Here is a 22,925-nt window from a genome sequence, read left to right on the forward strand (position 1 = left end):
TCCATTAGGTCAGCAGGGACAAGCCTGCGAGCTGAATAATGTGGATGCCTCCTGCTTCCTTTCCTCCCATCTCCATTAGGTCAGCAGGGACAAGCCTGAGAGCTGAATAATGTGGATGCCTCCTGCTTCCTTTCCTCCCATCTCCATTAGGTCAGCAGGGACAAGCCTGAGAGCTGAATAATGTGGATGCCTCCTGCTTCCTTTCCTCCCATCTCCATTAGGTCAGCAGGGACAAGCCTGCGAGCTGAATAATGTGGATGCCTCCTGCTTCCGTTCCTCCCATCTCCATTAGGTCAGCAGGGACAAGCCTGCGAGTGCAATTGTGTCAAAAGCAGAACAGCTGATGTCAGAGCAGCTAAAGCAGACGCTGAGAGTGCGTCTGGAGCACAGGAGGTTAGTGGCACCTTAATTGGGGAGGACGGACTCATGGTAATGGCTGGAGCAAAATATGTGGAATGGTTTCCATGTGTTTGATGCCATTCCATTCATTCTGTTCCAGCCATTATAATGAGCCGTCCTCCCCTCACCAGCCTCCACTGGTCGGAAGTCATTGGAGAAAGTGGCCAACTGAATTTTAAAAAAGTGTTTCCAATCAGAAGATCCACAAGGCTTTGTCTGTTCAAGTAGGGGAAAAGATGCAATAGATTGTATCAAGGCTGAAGCTTTCCTCTCCCCTCACACAAGCAGGAGCCTGCTGAGCACGCTTTCTGAGAGCAGCAATTCAAACGTTTCACAGCAATGACCTTCCAAATGGTGCAGATTCTTTTCATTTAATTTCAGATCCTAAATTACATCTCAGCGACAGAGGAATTAGAAAATGAAAGGTTTTGGCCAGCTATTAGAGGCAGCAGCCTTTTCTCTCCACAAACAGGTTGGCTGAAGTCCTGTTGTGTACACTGTTTGGCCCGGTGTTTTTGTCAGTGGCAGTGTGCAGCACAAAGAGAATCATCAGAATTCAGGCCTCTGAGGCGTTATTGATCTCATCTCCACAGACCCCCTCTGAAGAGTCTTTTGTGCTGGGTTTATTTCCCCCTGCATGTTCCTTATCACAGGGGGAGACGAGCAGTGCAGATGTGAGTGTTAATTATTTACTGGTTTGTGTTGGAGGGAGGGGTGCTGCAGGGGCAGAGGGGTCACGATGCTCAGACAGGAGGCAGTGTCTTCCTCTCTGCTCCCATTCAACCCAGCCAGCCCGATGCTCAGCAACATGGAGGAGAATGATAAATGAGTTTCTGGAAGTTGTTTACAGCCCCTGGAAGGGCAGCAGTAGCACAGACATGCTAAAAACCTGCTGCTAGTGGAGCTTTTATAGGAGTCAGTGAAAAAGACTACGTGTTTGGGCTAGAGGGAGTTATTGTCTGTTACATGCTGACCAGACCGTGTCCGCTGGCCATTGCGCACCTTTGATTTTGTCCCCCCATACCAGACGCGATCAGGACACGCAGGTTGAAATATCAAAAACAAACTCTGAACCAATTATATTAATTTGGGGACACGTCGAAAGTATTCAACATTTATGGTAATTTAGCTAGCTTAGCTTGCTGTTGCTAGCTAATTTGTCCTGGGATATTAACATTGGGTTTTTATTTTACATGAAATGCATAAGGTCCTCTACTCCGACAATTAATCCACAGATAAAACGGTAAACCGAGTTAGTTTCTAGTAATCTCTCCTACTTCAGGCTGATTCTTCTTTGGACTTTATATGGCGGTTGGCAACCAACTTTAAGGTGCATTACCACAACCAGCTGGACTGGAGTGTGGACCTCAGTTCATCTTTCAATCACCCATGTGGGTATATGCTCCTAAAAACCAATGAGGAGATGGGAGAGGTGGGACTTGCAGCTCGTCAAGCATCACAAATAGAACCAAATTCTATTTTAGCGTCTGGCAAAGAAGTTGTTCGTTGAATCGCGCAAGCTATGATTGAATAACATGTATGTTTAAATATATTTTGTGACGCAAGCGGTGTGGTCGGCATGTTAGAGCTGTGCAGGCATGTGTTTTAAGAGCGTAATGTCTCTTGGATAAGATGGACATTACGGATAATTAAGAGTGACGTCAACTATACATACACACACACGCACTTAAAAATCATACAATGTGATTTTCTCTACTTTTTTTTTAGATTCCGTCTCTTGCAGTTGAAGTGTACCTATAATAAAAATTACAGACCTCTACATGCTTTGTAAGTAGGAAACACTGATTTTGCAGGTTATCAAAAACTTGTTCTCCCCACTGTATATATTTATTTACTCATCCATCCATTTAGAAGTGAATTACAGATACAGAGGCCATGTTGGAGAAAGCTATCACATCTGGTGCAGTCGACTGTATTTGAAGAAATGGTAGGCCTAGACCTAGGCTATATGAAGCTAACATGATCACAATGTGTTTGTGTAAGGCATGCCTTTTTAACAGCACTTTATTTAGCCTACATTATGGTGTTGGTCTGTGCCTTTCCTCTGGCATAATTAATGTTTTCTTAAGCTGCCCTGTTGATGCAGGGGTTGTCAGTGTCCACTTGACAGAGTATGGCTATGTTAACCCTGTGAGGGTGAGTAGTGAGGCCAGTTGGTCTTCATCCGTCACCAGTGACACTATCAGCAGTCCTTGTGGAATGAGCCAGTCACTCAGAACAGTGAGGCCACGGTTGGCCGTCAATCAGGATTTACGTTTCACATGGTTGCCATGGTGACTGTGGGAAATGGTTATGGAGATCAGGATTTCTGTGCAACGCTGTAGCACCTTTGGGATTATGGTGGAGTTTTGGGCAGCTTTTAGATAATGTAGTGTTAAAGGATGGCTCATTGTCTCTGTTTTGTCACATTTGGTTAACAAAATGCATCTTTTGCTACAAGCATTTGGTTTTATTTAATCAAGAAAACAATGTCTCTACTACTGGGTAAAGAGAACTGTGGCTCTAGGATAAATAAGCCTATTTGACACATTTACTGACTTGCAGGACTAGTTGAATCTTTCTTTACCTTACCCCCGACCTTCTTGATTAGCAGCTTGATTGAATAGGTCCCAATGTAATGGCATGTCGTTGTTTTTTTTCTTGCTAGTAAAGACATCACAAGCCTTCCTGATCCGAATAATGTTAGATCAAGCTGTAGGCTTATGTCAGTTGAATAGTGTTAGATCAACCTGTAGGCCTGTGTCAGTTGAATAGTGTTAGATCAACCTGTAGGCCTGTGTCAGTTGTGTTTAGAGGTCGACCGATTATGATTTTTCAACGCCGATACCGATTATTGGAGGACCAAAAAAGCCGATACCAATTAATCGGATGATTTTTAAAATGTATTTGTAATAATGACAATTACAACAATACTGAATTAACACTTATTTTAACTTAATATAATGCATCAAAATCAATTTAGCCTCAAATAAATAATGAAACATGTTCAATTTGGTTTAAATAATGCAAAAACAAAGTGTTGGAGAAGAAAGTAAAAGTGCAATATGTGGCCATGGAAGAAAGCTAACATTTAAATTCCTTGCTCAGAACATGAGAACATATGAAAGCTGGTGGTTCCTTTTAACAGGTTGTAGTTATTATAGGACTCTTTCCCTCTATACCATTTGTATTTCATTAACCTTTGACTATTGGATGTTCTTATAGGCACTTTAGTATTGCCAGTGTAACAGTATAGCTTCCGTCTCTCTCCTCGCTCCTACCTGGGCTCGAAGCAGTATTACCCATGCAGAGCAAGGGGAACAACCACTCCAAGTCTCAGAGCGAGTGACGTTTGAAACGCTATTAGCGCGCATCCCGCTAACTAGCTAGCCATTTCACATCGGTTACACCAGCCTCATCTCGGGAGTTGATAGTTTGAAGTCATAAACAGCGCAATGCTTGACGCACAACGAAAAGCTGCTGGCAAAACGCAGGAAAGTGCTGTTTGAATGAATGCTTACGAGCCTGCTGCTGCCTACCACCGCTCAGTCAGATGCTTGTATCCTCAGTCAGATTATATGCAACGCATATAAACTAGTAATATCATCAACCATGTGTAGTTAACTAGTGATTATGATTGATTGATTGTTTTTTATAATTTACGTTTAATGCTAGCTAGCAACTTACCTTTGCTTACTGCATTCGTTTAACAGGCAGTCTCCTTGTGGAGTGCAACGAGAGGTAGGTGGTTATAGCGTTGGACTAGTTAACTGTAAGGTTGCAAGATTGGATCCCCCGAGATGACAAGGTGAAAATCTGTCGTTCTGACCCTGAACGAGGCAGTTAACCCACCGTTCCTAGGCCATCATTGAAAATAAGAATGTGTTCTTATCTGACTTGACTAGTTAAATAAAGGTTAAATAAAGGTGTAAAAAAAAAATGTTGGCCAGATCGGTGTCCAAAAATACAGATTTCCGATTGTTATGAAATCTTGAAATCGGCCCTATTAATCGGTCGGCCTCTAGTAGTGTCAGATCAAGCTGTTGGCCTGTGTCAGTTGTGAATAGTGTTAAATCAGAACTCTAATTTTAAGCATCAGCTGTCAGAGCAGCTTTACCGATCACTGTATCTGTACACAGCCGATCTGTAAATAGCACACCCAACTACCTCATCCCCATATTGTTATTTATCCTCTTGTTCTTTTGTACCCTAGTATCTCTACTTGCACATCATTATCTGCACATCTATCACTCCAGTGTTAATGTTAAATTGTAATTATTTCGCCTATATGGCCTATTTATTGCCTTTTCTAGTTTTCATAGAGATCTGGAGGGCTACACTGAAATGTTGTTATATTTTCTCGTCATTAGAATTTGCAATAGTCCTCTGTCCGTTTAAAAAAAAAAGTTTTTTATCCAATGTTCCCTCTAGCTTTTGTTTCAGTCGTTGTTTGCAAGCTGGACAGAGTGAAGTTACAAATTGTAGGGCTGTTATCATTTCTACACAGTTTCGGTTTGTTTTCAGTCATTTCAATGTAGATTTAGGGCTCAGACACACCAATAGCTTTCGCTGACTGAGAGAACTTAGCACCTCTGAACAGAGGCTGTAATTTGCGAATCGAATGCACACCAATTTTACCTGTAGAATTGCATGAAAATGTCAGCAGTCACATCTGCGGCGGGTGGTCCCTAAAACACAACGAGCTGAACGATTGGCAGACCAACGCTACATCCACATTAGTGCAATGAGTTTGAGCCTTTAGGTTGTTTTAATTGGCAATTAAAACAACTCTTCAGCCTTTATTCTTCATCGCTGTGAGAAGTTCAAAGGTTTTATCACCTTCAAACTTTCTGTGAATTTTTGTCTTCTTCTGTGGTGCTGCTCAGCCCTTTGTTTTATGTCATTGGTTGGCTGATACCTACTGTATTGGATAGATGTAACTATTTTTCTCTTTTTCCCCCCCTCAGGGCAAAATGTGGGTAAATAGGAAGGGGATACCTAGACCCTAAGGATTCTCTCAACCCAGTCCCCCAGCAGTCAGAGAAGGTGGCGGACCTCATTGAGGCAAACCTGGGCCGTTGGCACTAAAATGTCCTTAAGTAGTGGCACTGCAGGCGGGAAAGGTGTGGACTCGAATGCGGTGGACACTTACGACAGCGGTGATGAGTGGGACATCGGTGTAGGAAATCTGATTATCGACCTTGACGCTGACTTAGAAAAGGACAAACTTGAGATGTCTGGAACCAAGGACGGAGGGGGTATGACGGCTCCGCCCACTGCTGTTGCAGCTTTGCCTGACAACATCCGATTTGTTAGTCCTGTACCTGGCCCTCAAGGCAAGGAGAGTAAATCTAAATCCAAACGCAGCAAAAACTCTAAAGACAATAGTAGCAAGGTCTCAGCTGGAGATGGGACCAAGAAAGAAGGGCAGACGCGAACCCAAGGGGAACCAACCAACACTGGTGCTACTGCAGGAGCCACTAGCAACAATTCCACTACTGGCAAAGGAATGGAGAAGGGTGGCAAAGTCTCTCGGAACAGTGGTAAAAAAGACAAGGAAGGGGCAAGTGGGAAAAGTAAGAAGGAGAAAAGCGAGGGAGTGCCAGTGGTGGTAATAGCTGCCACTGAAAAGGAGCTGGTTTCTCAAGTAGCTTTGGGGGTTAACCGTAGTGCCCCCTTTGAGAACACACAATCTACAGACTTGGTAGGGGACGATCAGTTGGGGAATATTGCACTCGAGTCTGTTGGGATAGTTCCAGCATTGACAATTAAAACTGAACCACAGGAGCTGGACAATATAGAATGCAGAACATTGAAGAAAGTGAAAAATGAAAAGGTAAGAGTGCTATTAAACAAATTATTGCTTGGAATGTTTCAGCTGAATGTGTATCACTATGCAAGACCAATTTCCAAACCTTTGCCAAGCTGTAGGTTCAGATTTCTTTCCATTTGAGATGTTTGTTTTTGGTTGAACAACATTTTAACTTTGTAATCTTTATTGGAACATGATGTAGCCTTTTCGGGGGGTTGGAGATGTGCCTGCTGTTTCTCACCACTTTAGTTTTGTCTAATTGAAGACGTGGCCCACATTTCACATCAGTTGTGAGTATCAGTCAGGACAATCTGGTCATGATGGCTTTTCTGAAATATCTTGTCCCTCTGTCTTTAAAGCCTGGAAGAACTTTAAAGTGCTTGGCTACAGTTCATTATTATTACAATTGTCTGGTTATTAAACTACATAAATATTATAACTTGTTCTACACAGGATGTTTGTTTGTCAAAATGAATCAATTAGCTTGCTGACTAGCTAGTTGATTGCTGATGGGAACGCTAGTTTTCCTCTTTTCAAATATAGACATTGTCATGCAAGAAACTCATGAACAGTTGCTTAACTATTTACCAGCACTTATCCTGTCTCCTCATAGAGCTGGTCTATCAGTGTGTCTATTGTGTGCTCAGAAACAGCCTTTTCATGCTCTGTTAGTACCAGCAGTAGAGGGAGGTGCTGGGGATTGTTTTGTCTGTCGTCGTGTTCCATTCTTAATCCCACAAGCCCCGGCAATGCCTGGTGGGTGGGGGAGGGGGTGGCAGAGCACGCCCTCACTTTCCCTGCTGCTCTGAAAGTGAAGTGGGGGGAAGGGCCTTCGAAGAAGCAAGTTTCCCTCTGTCAGGAATGCAAAGCTGTGAAGTCTCCTCAGATAACTCAAACAGGGAAGGAAATCTAAGGACAAAAGGCTTAGCAATCAGAAAGTACTCAGGCAACCCATTGAGCTCGGCATGGACCTTGAACAAAGGGTCAGACTCAGCACTGACTGGGTTCTTAGACTCATCAGGGTCTCCAGAAAACAGTTGCCGATAGTGTTTCACTGAATTCATATCTGATTCCTTGAGACCCGATGGAAGTTGTCCCATGCCACGTTCTAGATTCGTAGGCTAAAGGCCTACGTTTAAACTGAGGCCTCAATACAATGGACGTCTAGACCACGTTAATGATGAATACAATGTATACTGCCCTGTTTTATGACATTAAAAAAATATTTTTTTACCTTTTTATTTAACTAGGCAAGCCAGTTAAGAACAAATTCTTATTTTCAATGACTGCATAGGAACAGTGGGTTAATTGCCTTGTTCAGGGGCAGAACGACAGATTTTTACCTTGTCTGCTCAGAGGATTCAATCTAGAAACCTTTCGGTTACTGGCCCAACGCTCTAACCACTAGGCTACCTGCCGCCCCAAAAATATGGCATTTTCTATGATGCTAAAATTAACCTAATCTTTATCAATGTTGTCCAACATGTCTCATCTCCATGCCATGGGTGTTCCAGAGTTCAAGTCACATTTGCCCAAACTGTGAACAGTATGTATAATACAAGTCAATAAGATATTTGAATAGTGTGTTAAGTCATCCAGATGTTTCCCAGTTAGTATCTTGTTAGAGGTTCTGAGCTGTAGCTTAATAATGGTGTTGTATGTGACGGCAAGTTTTCTTCCTTCTAGACATTTGACAGTAACTGGGTGTGATTTGTTATTCATCATCTCAAATACATAATTTTTTAATGATGACTTACTAACTCGTGCTCTTATCCTCTGAGTGTGTGACTTTGGCCGCACTGTCTCCATCTTAGGACGAGCTCCTAAAGCATTGGCTCTTGTTTCTGGAATAAATCATCTCTGCTCCCTCAACTATAGCACTGCCCCCCCTCCCTTGCTCTCTCTCTCGCGCACTCATTATACAAGCCTGGAGGAGCCAGGCGTTCGTCAGCTGCCTCGACGTGATGCTGGCCTTGACGAATGGAGCAGCTCTTATGGAAAATTACATTAGCAATGTCAGTTCAAAAGAGGAAGGAGGAAAAAAGGGTCTGTGCTTGAGAGTGAATGAGCCTGGCCACCACTGTGTAGTCACTGATGTGCAGTTAGGGGAGAAAGGGGTCTCATGAGAACTAGCTTTATTTCCTTTTCTTGCCTCTGACTTACTGGTGCTATTGTGTTACAGCTCATTCCTTTTAAATAACACCAAGGCTTTGAGGACTCTGAATGAGGAGGGAGGGATGACTGGTTTTAAGGGGAGTGTCAATTGCATAGACGAGGGTAGGCCATACCTGTTCATATATGCTGGTTAGCCCCGTTTCCAACAAGGGACTTGGTGTGTAGTCCTAAACACAGAACTTGCTATTCTCCCATTTGACATTTTTGCGTGGATAAACAAGGCGACACAGCAAGCAGGGATTGGAGAAAAACTGTATTTCCCCAATCTGTTCAGCCAAATCCTACCAGGAATGTTAACTTGCTTGGTCCTGCTGAGGCACCTTGCCATGAACACACAATGTTTCAGCCCAAGTACCATGACGGTGCTTTCTTTTCAGCTGTTAGTCGTCTAGCCTAGACGTGTTCCTTTTGAACTGTTAAACAAAGCATTATGAAATGTAGCCGAAATCTACTCCATGTTTTTTAGATACTGTACCACCTTTTTCTTCCCAATTTTGTGATATCCAATTGGTAGTGACGATCTTGTCTCATCGCCACTGCAATTCCCCAATGGACTCGGGAGAGGCGAAGGTCGAGAGCCATGTGTCCTGCGAAACATGACCCAATTATGAGCGGTCCTATGGGGCTTCTGGCCATGGTCGGCTGTGACACAGCCTGGGATCGAACCCGATGCTGTAATGGCGCCTCAGCACTGCGATCCAGTCCCTTAGACCGCTGTGCCATTCGGGAGGGCCTCAATCATGTTTTGGCCCTAGCACTATGACGAAGCATTCTTTTCAGTGTCTAGCCTCGACGTGTTCCTTTTCAACTGCTTCCTCACCAATATCAGTCTGGGTTCAAACTGAGCATTATGAAATGCAGCCTAAGTCTACTCATGAGTCAAATGTTAAATGACTACACTTCGCCCCGTGGAGCGCACAGAGATTGATTTTTTTTGCCCTAATTTCAGAGCAGAGAAACCAACCGATAAAGAGGCGTGCAGCGCAGTGCTTTGTTGTCGCCTCAAGCGAGTGCGGAGAAGTGATTCCTCTTGATCAGCAGACTTGTATGTTCCATGTGATTGCAGCAAATGAAGAGCCCCCATTCAGGCTGTCGTGAGAGGCCTCTGTAGGTAATGGGAATCGCACAATGAAATTGTTATCTTGTTAAATGCTTTGAAGGCAAGAATGATTGAATATCCTAATGCTTGGAAATGTGTATCATAGTTTTACTATGTTGAATCAGTGGTATTTTCTTTGCCTTGGTGGTAACTATCCATGCTTGAATTGCTTTTCTGGGTATTGGCAACCTTGATTTGTCATTCCTCAAGGTGTTATTCTGTTCACTAGGATCCTGAAAGCCATCTGTCTGTGGTATAATTCATTAGCATAATAGAAAATCCAATGTGGAAAGTGAAAAAAGACACTCCATCCCCTGGCTCTCCTTAGCTCTTTGCCTGTGGTTGGCCTCCAACGTTGCCCGGCTTCAATTTCATTGAAAACAAAGCTTGTTGGCCCTACATGCCTATTTTCAGTTGATTTGACAACCTACTGTTGAGAGAACCTGCATGTGTGTTTAGATACACACACACACACACACACACACACACACACACACACACACACGCGTGTGTGAGGAACAGATGAAGGGAGGCATTTTGCAGCAGCGGACTCAGTCAGTCAGTGCTGCTGTGATTCCTGTAGTGCTGCCTCTTACTGTTAGAAACTCTCCCACAGGGAGCCCCCTCTCTACTCCAGTAAAAACACTCCACACTAATTGTTTCCCACATCTGTCATTAGCCTCTGTCTCCACAACAACGTAAAAGGCTGTGAGGCTAAACACAATACAAGGGAGGGTTAGTGATGGCAAATCTACTTTGCCCACCTATTTAGAAAAAGCTATAGCCTTGGATTATTGAGGCTAGGTCAGTTAACTTTTGACCCCTTAATGGTGTTAAAGGAGATAAGGATCGGGTAAGCTGATCTCTGACAACTTTTTGGTTGAGCTAGCCTGTTTCTCTCAGATCCAGAAACATTTAGGCTAAAGTTTGCCTGAGTTTGTGGTTGAATTCAGTGTTTAATGTGTTTCCCTTTTGTCTCTTTATGAAAAGGACACATTCATTATCCTCTTTGTTTCCTCAAAGCATGTGCAGGCAAGCTGTTAAAGGCCTTTTGTCTAGGCTCTTCTGAATTTCTCAAACTGTTGGGAAGCATAAACATGTTTCCTTTCAGTGTTTTATATAAATTGAGATCAGAGAAGCATTCATAATACTGAGGAAAAGACCCAAACATTTGTCACAATCTTTAGGCTGTCAGTTGCTGCAGATATTGCCATAATCTATTCACATCAATATTAAGCTAGATTCATTTTTGGCATGCCAGCAAAAAGCAGCCTTGAACCTGGAATGTGTGTTCGTGTTGCTTTTGGCTCCTCTGCAGTAAGGAGTTTGCTTCGGTAAGTGGGTCTGGTTTCCTTTCCAACTTTCCCCACTTAAGAAAGCCTTGTTATCTGGGGTTGCTATTGTCGTAGGGGGATGAGGCAACACGATGAAGTGGGAAATACTGATTCCTACTCCGCAAGCGGGTGAAATCCTGTCAAGGCATATTCTGCTGCATAGCCACCACTTAGCCTCTGGCTCTCTCTTTACAGGCACCCGCTTAGAAAGTCCCTCCTATACAAATGCGTTTCTTTGTTCTGTAGACTAGATGGCGTGAATGATTCATTAACAGTCGGTCACAAATGTCCACCCTCAAGATGTCTATATTTAACCAGCAATTTGCAAAAACGTTTCAGTTTGCTGTCAGCTAGCACAGTTCTCTCTAGTCTTTTTCCAAAAGGGTACAGGTGTGAGAATTTACATTACTGCCAAGAACGTCTCACCAAATGTTTGTGCGGTGGCCTCAATGTACCATTACAAAAGGAGCTTTAACTCAGGGCTATTTTTTTGTCTGGTTGTCGTATTCCTGGTGTCCAATGTCACTTTACTGTGGCTGGGATTAAAGCCACGCCAGAACAGTGACTCTAGTTGTAGCAGAGCCATTCCCAGAGCTGGTTTTGCCTCAGGAACAAGGTTCCTCCCCATCCCCCACGGGCAGACCAGAGGCCTCGTCAGGGAATGGGAAAGCTGCGGCCCACTGAGTTTATAGTGCTGTCGGACAGTGTTCCAGGAAATCCTTGTCAAGAGCCTTGAGAGACCCTTGTGTGGAAATATTTAATATTGGAACCCAGTCCTCGCAGGTCATAAACTGTCTCTGTAGACATTTAGCAGGCTCCTTGACCTGGAGAAGCGCGGGCTTGATTTGTGCCCTCTTGTTCCGCTCTGAAGGCTCCTGAGAGCACTGAAAGATCTGCTTTTGTACACAAGAGAAGACGTTTACTTCCAGCTAGGTTTACATGGAATAAAACAAACTCTCACCGTCAACACAAGGACTAGGATGTATTTCTGATAGACAACACCATTGTCTTAAAGAAGAGTTGAAATGTGTTAGGCCTTCCGTACGTTCTGCCTTCTATTTGCTGTTGCTCATAACCTAGAACGGTTTGGAGCAGTCTATTTAAGTTAACCATTGTTGGCAAAATCATGGTAACCATTTTAATCATGGATCTTTTGAAAATGGATAACTGTCTGCCTGTTCCTGTTCTGTAACCTACTTTTAAAATAGTTTTTGTAACATATGGGGTCTTTGTCAATAGGGGGATGTGCCTGTTTTTAATTTGCTCCCGATGGTGTCGCAATAAAATGTCGACTTTGACAAAGCTTGTGGAGGAGCCTATAAACCTTGCTGCACCGTGCTGGGAGGCCACATGCTATTTTTTTGTTCCTCTATTGGGATAACAAGGATACTTTTCTGGGAATGGCAGCACTGTAGCCTGAGCCTCCATGCTGAAATAATGTCACTATCAATGTCCATTGTGATCATTTCACATTTTATTTTTTCATAATTCATGATGATCTTATATCTAACAGAAGCATACAGTTATTTACTTTCCAAATGAGCAATAAACTGGGTACCACCTCGGAGGCTAGATTGTAGATTAGATTAATGAATAGCAAAGGAAATGGACGAGTAGGCTTATAATAATCGTGAATGAGCCTGTGAATCGATCTGTGTTCATATGGTTTGAGTTGTTGAGGAAGTCTTTGAATGCCCTCATGTTTTCCTCAGGTACCATAGGCTATTTGTGTTAACTAGAGGTCGACCGATTAATCGGAAAGGCTGATTTAATTTGGGCCGATTTCAAGTTTTCATAACAATCGGTAATCGGCATTTTTGGACGCCGATTATTGCCGATTACATTGGAGACTGCGTGGCAGGCTGACCACCTGTTACATGAGTGCAGCAAGGAGCCAAGGTAAATTGCTAGCTAGCATTAAACTTATCTTAAAAAACAATCAATCTTAACAATCACTAGTTAACTACACATGGTTGATGATATTACTAGTTTATCTAGCTGTGCCTGTTAATTTCTCATTGAATCACAGCCTACTTAGCCAAACGGGTGATGATTTAACAAGCATTCATGAAAAAAACCATAAACATAATAATAATAATAATAATATATGCCATTTAGCAGACGCTTTTATCCAAAGCGACTTACAGTCATGTGTGCATACATTCATCAATGCCTTAACCTCTTGCTCCTACCTGGCACGCAGGCGTCCCATCTAGAGCTCTGGAAATGCAAATGCGCTACGCTAAATGCTAATAGTATTAGTTAAAACTCAAACGTTAATTAAAATACACATGCAGGGTATTGAATTAAAGCTACACTCGTTGTGAATCCAGGCAACAAGTCAGATTTTTAAAATGCTTTTCGGCGAAAGCATGAGAAGCTATTATCTGATAGCATGTAACACCCCAAAAGACCCGCAGGGGACGTAAACTAAATAATTAGCATAGTCGTCGCTACACAAACCGCACAAATAAAATATAAAACATTCATTACCTTTGACCATCTTCTTTGTTGGCACTCCTAGATGTCCCATAATCACTATTGGGTCTTTTTTCGATTAAATCGGTCCATATATAGCCTAGATATCGATCTATGAAGACGGAAAAAAATAGCGTTTCATAACGTAACGTCATTTTTTAAAATTCAAAAAGTCGACGATAAACTTTCACTAAACACTTCGAAATACTTCTGTAATGCAACTTTAGGTATTAGTACACGTTAATAAGCGATAAAATTCATCAGGAGGCGATGTCAATTCTATAGGTGTCTGTCTCGAAAAAATGTCTTGGAGAGAGCTCGACCAAAACATCCGGTCGGAGACCGGAGGGAATCGATTCCCTTGATTCGGTTAGACCAAGAATCAAAGCTGAATCAAATGACAAGACTCTAGACAACGTGTGGAAGCTGTAGGCACTGCAACCTCTGCCTCATTTAATTCGGTTCACTTTGAACAATTCCTTGAAGTCGCGCATGGATATTTATTTCCATTTTCAGTGATCAGATTTTCCTGCGCTTTTCGATGAAACGCACGTTCTGTTATAGTCACAGCCGTGATTTAACCAGTTTTATAAACGTCTGAGTGTTTTCTATCCACACATACTAATCATATGCATATACTATATTCCTGGCCTGAGTAGCAAGGCGCTGAAATGTTGCGCGATTTTTAACAGAATGTTCGAAAAAGTAGAGGGTCGACTTAACAGGTTAAAATCAATACACAAGCAAATTTTTTTTAACCTGCGTATTTAGTTAATATTGCCTGCTAACATGAATTTATTTTAACTAGGGATATATATATATATATAGTGCTTGCACAGAACGCAAGAGAAGTGACAGTCAGGGTATATGCAGCAGTTTGGGCCGCCTGACTCATTGCGAACTATTGATTTGATTTGAAGACCATTTCTTCCTAACAAAGACCGTCATTAATTTGCCAGAATTGTACATTATTATGAGATAACATTGAAGGTTGTGCAATGTAACAGCAATATTTAGACTTAGGGTTGCCGCCCATTCGATAATATATGGAACGGTTTCGTATTTCACTGAAAGAATTTAACGTTTTGTTTTCGAAATGATAGTTTCCGGATTTGACCATATTAATGACCTAAGGCTCGTATTTCTGTTTGTTTATTATATTCTTATTAAGTCTATGATTTGATAGAGCAGTCTGACTGGGTGATGGTAGGCAGCAGCAGGCTCATAAGTATTCATTCAAACAGCACTTTCCTGCGTTTGCCAGCAGCGCATCGCTGTGCTTCAAGCATTGCGCTATTTATGACTTCAAGCCTATCAACTCCCGAGATTAGGATGGCAATACTGAAGTTCCTATAAGAACATCCAATAGTCAAAGGTATATGAAATACAAATGGGATAGAGAGAAATAGTCCTATAATTCCTATAATAACTACAACCTAAAACTTCTTAACTGGGAATATTGAAGACTCATGTTAAAAGGAACCACCAGCTTTCATATGTACTCATGTTCTGAGCAATTAACATAAACGTTAGTTTTCTTACATAGCACATATTGCACTTTTACTTTCTTCTCAAACACTGTGTTTTTGCATGAATTAAACCAAATTGAACATGTTTCATAATTTTATTTGAAACTAAATTGAGTTTATTTATGTATTATATTAAGTTAAAATAAGTGTTCATTCAGTATTGTTGTAATTGTCTTCATTACAAATATATATATTAAAAAAATCGGCAGATTAGTCGGTATCAGCCTTTTTTGGTCCTCCAATAATCGGTATCGGCGTTGAAAAATCATAACTGGCCGATTTATGAGATTTCGCAGTGTACACCTAGCAGCAATATCCTCATAGAAAATGTATGGGGAGGATAGCTTCAAGGTCGCAAAACATCTTTGGCTCGACCTGCAAAAGTGATCACAGTTCTGAGAAACAAAGCCCTTTCATGTTTTGTCTCTCCACCCTCCTCTGTCTCCCAAGCTTTGTACAAGGCTAGGCATGTGCGTGTGTCTGGATCAGTGTGCTGTCAGGGAAGCATGTGGGGGGAAGGGAGAGGGGCTAACCCGCGCTGCTAATTCAGCTCATGAAAGACTTATGCAGTGAGAGCAGCTGTCTTCCATTGTCAGCCAGCAAATTTCCAACGCGCCTCATTTCGCCTATCAATGCGGGAGTAGCAGGAAAGCCGGGGGTGGGGGGTGTGGGGGGCAGAGGGAAACAAACAAACAAAGAACACGAGAGGGGGGAAAAGGGAGAAGGCCAAGATTTGAGATTTCGATGGTCTGGAGTCGATGTATTTTCTCTGCTTAGGGGTGGGGAGGATGTGGAGTTGGGTCAGCGGTCTAGTAATAAACCATCCATCTATTCATACGCCAGCTACACAAGGAAAAAGGGCTCTGCTGTTATGAGGGAAGAGGGCACATGATGGGTAGAGGAGTGAGGGAAATGAGGGGGACCAACTGGGGTTAAGGAAGGAAGGGGGAGGGGAGGACAGCCGTATGAATGGATCACCACTAGCGGAGTTGCCAATAACCGGATGGTGTTTCTTTTACGCCAGCTACGTTAGGTTATGAATGGATAAAGTCTTTAACCCCATACACACTGAATGGTTTGTCTGCTCAGCTTCAGCTGCATGGGGCTGGTGGAATGACAGGGAGAGGCTGGCTGGAAGGGCTGCTCTATTAAGACGGACACAGTTCCAAGGTTCTTGAATCCTCGAGGCATTTGGTCTGATTAGCAGAACAAAACCCACACAGTGGGGAGGAGCAGACATGGCTTTCCTCTGGCCTGGAATGTTCTGCCTGTGAGCGAAAGCTGGCACAGTATCTGTTAGTCACTCTTGTTGTACTGTGTTTCAGGATTGTTGCCTGTTTTCAAAGGGTTTGGCTTAGTGCATTCTGTGGTGTGTCAATAATTTAGACCTAGGCTGTACGATACATGAAAGTGTCTTCCCCAGGCCTTAACTCATTTAGCACTTTGTCATTTTGTTCAAAGTGTTAACTGCATTATGAAACCACTCACTGTTGGACAAGCTTCCTCCACAAGGAGACATTCATGACTCGACTACTCATGGAAAAACTATTTTCAGCTTGAAAGAAATGTAGATTTGTGCATACTGTAGTTGTTGGTGAGGCAACTCTTCAAAAAAGGTTTAGCTAGGGCTTTCAACGTAGGAATGTGAAACCCCCCATTGAGTTCCTCTTTATGGAGGAAAGTTCTTTGCACAGAAGTGCAGTGGGAGAGGAGGAGGACTAGAGGCAGCTTCTAGAAGACAGGGAGATAAAAGAGAGATTGATGTCTGTGTGCTGCAAACCTGCGGCTGCCATTAGTAATCTTGTCGTTTTGCCTTCCCACTTCACGTTAGAAAAAAATAATGATTTTAGAGGTTTCTACTTCTACTTTGAGGGGTTCATTATGGATAAGCCAGAGGATTGCCTTTGAACAGCCAATTTACAGGGCTAGTTTTAGCCTGGTTTGGTTTTCAGAACTTACATAGTACATTGGAAATCACCCAAGTTTCTGCTTGTTGTTTAAAAAAAAGCCCCTATGTTGGCCACTAATTGAAAAATACCCTAATCCCTTGGAAATCTTATTTCCACTTAAAGCCTCCTGCGTCAATTGAATGCTCATCCTAAGCATTCGTTGAGACTGGCTGGGATCTGCTACTCTGCTGTATGCTGCATACTGTACTGTATACTGCATTCTAATGGGTGTGCGGTGTCCAGTGGCCAAAGCATGCCTGCTATTTGCTCGTGTGGCTAGCCTAATTAGTCAGTTAAATCGAGTGAGTCAGAATGAAACACTGGCATTCATTTCTATTTATCGCCCTGTTTCCCAAGCTACTTTTATAGGCTTGAAATGCAAGTGGGAGTTTACAGGTCAGCCTGTTGTTCAACCTGAGGAGTCGTTCCCCATTCCTTTCCCTTGTAGCAAGTCATTTTACTGCAGATTGAAAGAGTCTGGTTACAAATAGGATTATCTTCATAAAGGTAGGCAAAATATCCAGTTCTGTGCTCATCTTGAAAGAGAGGCTTTGCTATTTTGTTGGTGACTGAGGTTCCATTCTACCCTGCACTCTTAGGAATATTCCAAAACCTGTGTCTCATTGCTTCATAAGAACCAGAGTCTTATGGCTTTTGGGTAGAAGCTGTTTAGAAGCCTCGTGCTCCGGTACCGCTTGCTGTGTGGTAGCAGGTGGAACAGTCTATGACGAGGGTGGCTGGAGACGGACAATTTTTAGAGCCTTCCTCTGACACCGCCTGGTATAGAGGTCCTGGATGGCAGGAAGCTTAGCCCCTTAGTACTGGGCCATAGACACTACCCTCTTTATGGCCTTATGGTCGGAGGCCAAGCAGTTGCAATACCAGGCAGTGATGCAATCAGTCAGAACGCTCTCGATGGTGCAGCTGTAGAACCGTTTGAGGATCTGAGGACCCATGCCAAATCTTTTAAGTCTCCCGAGGGGAATAGCCGTTGTCGTGCCCTCTTCACGACTGTCATGGTGTGCTTGAACCATGTTAGTTTGTTGGTGATGTGGACACCAAGGAACTTGAAGCTCTCAACCTGCTCCACTACAGCCCCGTCGAGGAGAATGGGGGCGTGCTCTGTCCTCTTTTTCCTGTAGTCTACAATCATCTCCTTTGTCTTGATCACGTTGAGGGAGAGGTTGTTGTCCTGGCACCACACGGCCAGGTCTCTGAACTCCCTATAGGCTGTCTCGTTGTTGTCGGTGATCATGCCTACCACTGTTGTCATCGGCAATGTAATGATGGTGTTGAAGTCGTGCCTGGCCGTGCAGTCATGAGTGTACTGGGATTACAGGAGGGGGCTGAGCATGCACCCCTGAGGGGCCCCTAATGTTGAGGATCAGCGTGGCGGATGTGTGGTTACCTACCCTTACCACCTGGGGGTGGCCCGCCAGGAAGTCCAGGATCCAGTTGCAGAGGGAGGTGTTTAGTCCCAGGGTCCTTAGCTTATTGATCAGCTTTGAGGGCACAATTGTGTTGAATGCTGAGCTGTAGTCAATGCATAGCATTCTCACATAGGTGTTCCTTTTGTCCAGGTGGAAAAGGGCAGTGTGGAGTGCAATATAGACTGCATTATCTCTGGATCTGTTGGTGTGGTATGCAAATTGGAGTGGATCTAGGGTTTCTCGGATGATGGTGTTGTGAGCCATGACCAGCCTTTCAAAGCACTTCATGGCTACAGACGTGAGTGATACGGGTCGGTAGTCATTCAGGCAGGTTACCTTAGTGTTCTTGGGCACATGCACTATGGTGGTCTGCTTGAAACATGTTGGTGTTACAGACTCGGACAGGGAGAGGTTGAAAATGTCTGTGAAGACACTTGCTAGTTGGTCGCAGTACACATGCTCGCACTACACATCCTGGTAATCCGTCTGGCCCTGCAGCCCTGTGAATGTTGACCTGTCTAAAGGTCTTACTCACATCGGCTACGGAGAGCGTGATCACAGTCTTCCGGTACAGCTGGTGCTCTCATGCATGTTTCAGTGTTATTTGCCTCGAAGCGAGCATATAAGTTATTTTGCTCATATAGGCTTGTATCACTGGACAGCTCTTGGCTGCGCTTCCCTTTGTAGTCTGTAATGGTTTGCAGACCCTGCCACACCCGATGAGCGTCAGCCGGTGTAGTACGACTCGATCGTTGTCCTGTATTGATGCATTGCTTGTTTGATGGTTCATCGGAGGGCATAGTGAGATTTCTTTATAAGCTTCCGGGTTAGAGTCCCGCTCCTTGAAAGCGGTAGCTCTAACCTTTAGCTCAGTGCGGATGCTGCCTCTAATCCATGGTTTTTGGATGGGGTATGTACGCACGGTCACTGTGGGGATGACGTCATCGATGCACTTATTGATGACGCCAATGACAGATGTGGTGTACTCCTCAATGCCATTGGAGGAATCCTGGAACATATTCCAGTCTGTGCTAGCAAAACAGTCCTGTAGCTTAGCATTTGCTTCATCTGACCACTTTTTTATTGATCTAGTCACTGGTGCTTCCTGCTTTAATTTTTCCTTGTAGGTGGTCTAGAATTGTTTTCGCTCTGGTTGCACATTTAACATGTTGATAGAAATGAGGTAAAACTGATTTATGTTTCACCTGCATTAAAGTCCCCAGCTACTGTGAGCGCCGCCTCTGGGTGAGCATTTTCATGGCGGAATACAGCTCATTCAATGCTATCTTGGTGCCAGTGTCTGACTGTGGTGGTATGTAAACAGCTACAAAGAATATAGACAAACTCTCTCTGTAGGTAATGTGGTCTGCAGCTTTTCATGAGTAACTCTACCTCAGGCGAGCAATAGCTCGAGACTTCCTTAGATAGTGTGCACCAGCTGTTATTTAGAAAAATACATAGACCGCCGCTCCTTGTCTTACCAGACGCCACTGTTCTATTCTGCCGGTACATGAAAACCCTAGGAAGTGCAACCTCATCCGTATCTCAATGTGTATTCGGTAGGCCAAGCTTTGAAAAACTACAAACCTCAGATGTCCCACTTCCTGTTTGGATTTTTCTCAGGTTTTTGTCTGCCATATGAGTTCTGTTATACTCACAGACATCATTCAAACAGTTTTAGAAACTTCAGTAGTTTCTATCCAATACTAATAATAATATGCATATATTAGCATCTGGGACAGAGTAGGAGGCAGTTCACTCTGGGCACGCTATTCATCCAAAAGTGAAAATGCTGCCCCCTATCCCAAAAAGGTTAAAATAGTCAGAATTAATCTAAGAAATGTAAGAAATCTATCATCCATTTTGAAGTTTTTGCAGAGGAGATCTTAGTCACACAATTTTACATCTAAGATGTTTGATGCAGTATTTCTCAATGAAGAAAAACTGTGCATGAAAACGAGTAGTCTCTCGTTGACCAATCACGGACGAAGGGGCGTAGAGTTCGGCTTGCCTCCAGAAAAAATGCTGTGTGCCCCCCACAAAAAACAACCCACATAAGTCCAAAACTAACTAAAACATCACAAAATGTATTCATAATATATGCACAAACTCTTCTGAAATGATTCTGCTGGGAAGCATGCGGACACCTGTAGAGAAGTCACTCACTCCGCAAGCAGCATGTTTACCTCAAGCAGCACTTATGTAATTGTTTGAAGAATGTCTTCTCAGAAATCACACTCGGATGAAATATGTCTCTCTAAAATGAGATAACAAACAACCGCAGACCAACAAGTGATGGTCGTGGGCCTTTTATTACACCATGCAGAACATTTAACAGTCAATGTTTTGACTGTAGATAATCTGTCATAATGTAGGATTATCAATTTGTGGGAATTGTGGTTACTTATGTTTTTCGGTAGTAACCCTAAAGAATTGTAGGTCCATTGTTGCGATATAGTCTAGGCCTAGACTTTGTCAGGGAGACTTTGGTTTGTCCCACCTGCTCCTTCCTCTGGTTTCTCAGTTGCAGATAACGCCCATATAATGTGCTGTTATGACTATGAGTCGGTCCTGTCAAAACGCCTCCACACCAAGGTTAGTCCATAGAGCACGTCTTTTATATCAGTTTGTCTTCAATCTAGTAGATTAACTATCGTTATAAACACAATTTAATCATCTGTCATCTATTTAAACAAGGCAAAAATGACTTGTTTTCTTTACAGAAGATCATTTCACAAAACAACACATTTCTCCATCTGGTGTGTATGTGTCAATAAAACGTGTGTGTGAGCGAGGGAGCTGGGAAGTGCGGATCTGAGATGAAAGGATTTTCTTTGCCATTCTAATCCACGTAGACCACAAGGGCCTTGGGATTATTACCAGCCCCTTCTCTCTCCACTCATCTCTTTGAATACGGCGCCTTTCTAATTCACCCTAAAAAGGCTTTCAAAAGGGGATGATGCTGCTGATAGAAATGAAAGAGGGAACATGGCCGTCCTTGGGGAGCAATGTCTAACACTCATGATTATTTGTGGGAAGCTTGCACAGTGCACAGTATGGGATTTTTATTCTGAGAGACTGTAACTGTTGCTGCTCATATTGGAAACCTGAGCTACCACCCCATCCCCCACTCTGTGTCAACTGTAATAACATTAACCCACTGGCCTGCTAGTATGAAATGGAAGAGATTACACTGTTATACAATTGAATCGTTATGTTCTGTTTCCAGTTGACTGTTTTGTAAATGTGTGATCTGTGCAACGAGCCCACCGCCCCCCAAAAAAGTTTTTTGCTTTTTTATCAGATGGTACAATGATCTTACTACGAAGGCTCTCCCTTTTTTAAAGCCTCTGCTAATTGGTTTAAAGGAATTAATTTGATTGGAGATCGTCTTGGGGAGCTCTTTTGACAGAGAACAGGCTTGATTGAGCTCTGAGCTGCACAGTAGTCATGGCTACAAGGCTTGTCTTCAGAGTAGCACAGTAGAGCTGTTGTTGAAGAACATGGAGAGACCTTGTGTGTGGGGGAGGGGAGGGACATACTATCCTGGTCTTTGGACAAAGGCCTCATCACCACAGAATCACTAAATCCTCACCCAAATCAAATGCTCCCAGATTAGATTGTTATTGGAGCATTAACGTCCCAGTCCCATTTCCGTTCAGCACTGGTTGCTGCCAAGTTGTTCTAAGCCCTGCGACATGGAGCCATTTGCTTTGGCACAGTCCACCAGTCAGTTGGTGTTTACATGACATTTACATCTATTCAATTGGCACACACTGCCATCATGGCCAAATTGGCTGAATGCATTAGAACAAGGCATGTCAAGAGAAGTAGCCTATAGATACCTCATAATACTCGTATAGTTACGAGGGGCCGACAGGGAGGATGTATAAACTCACCGTAGACTGTAAACAACCTAGTCAAACACAGAGTTTGGAGTGCACGCTAAGTTTCAAGATATTTATTGCCGTACACGAGCCATAGCATGTTTACACAGCCCAGCTGAATCGTGGTCTCGTTTCTGTCAGTGTACAATTTGATGTTTGTCTTTCTGTGAAAGGCAAACAGTTTGAGGAAACTATTAAAGGAAGCCATTATTATTTAAATATATCTTTATTCATAAGTGCTAGTCAAGCGACATTGACATCTCATACTAAACTTCATGATACATTTACATTAGCAGATTCTATAAAGCAGCCAGTGGAAAAATTGTAAGTAATGGTATTTCTTTACAGTTGAGGTGAGAAGAAACCCTTTCGCAGGTCTGCTTTACAGAAGACATCCTCAGCATATTGTTCACATATCGATCACAGGAGGCTGCTGAGGGGAGGACGGCTCATAATAAATGGCCAGAACGGAGCGAATGGAATGGCAATAAACACACGGAAACCCTGTCCTCCCAAATGAAGGTGTCACCAACCTCCTGTGATCTAGATTCTTGATCTCTGTATGAATTACATTTAATATTTATGAATGAGTTACCACTTGAAAGGCACAAAATGCCATCAGTGAAAATGTAGCTCATCGAGTGGCACAGCGGTCTAAGGTACTGCATCTGGTTCGAATCCAGGCTGTATCACAACTGTCCGTGATTGGGAGTCCCATATGGCAGCTCATAATTGTCCCAGCGTCGTCCGGGTTTGGCCGGTGTAGGCCGTCATTGAAAATAAGAATTTGTTAACTGACTTGCCTAGTGAAATAAAGATTAAATATATAAAAC

The 22,925-nt window shown here is 43.1% G+C and overlaps 1 protein-coding gene across 1 annotated transcript in view; it reads left to right on the top strand.

The window, feature by feature from the left end:
* LOC118375667 (zinc finger protein 609) overlaps positions 1 to 22,925 on the top strand; it is a 99,732-nt gene that overhangs the window by 17,300 nt on the left and 59,507 nt on the right. Inside the window, 1 exon segment of the mRNA XM_052509238.1 lies at positions 5,367 to 6,235. Coding sequence (XP_052365198.1) covers positions 5,489 to 6,235 — 747 coding nt within the window. The 5' untranslated portion in view covers positions 5,367 to 5,488.

The sequence above is a fragment of the Oncorhynchus keta genome, unplaced genomic scaffold, assembly GCF_023373465.1.
Source record: "Oncorhynchus keta strain PuntledgeMale-10-30-2019 unplaced genomic scaffold, Oket_V2 Un_contig_4255_pilon_pilon, whole genome shotgun sequence".
Taxonomy (NCBI): Eukaryota; Metazoa; Chordata; class Actinopteri; order Salmoniformes; family Salmonidae; genus Oncorhynchus; species Oncorhynchus keta.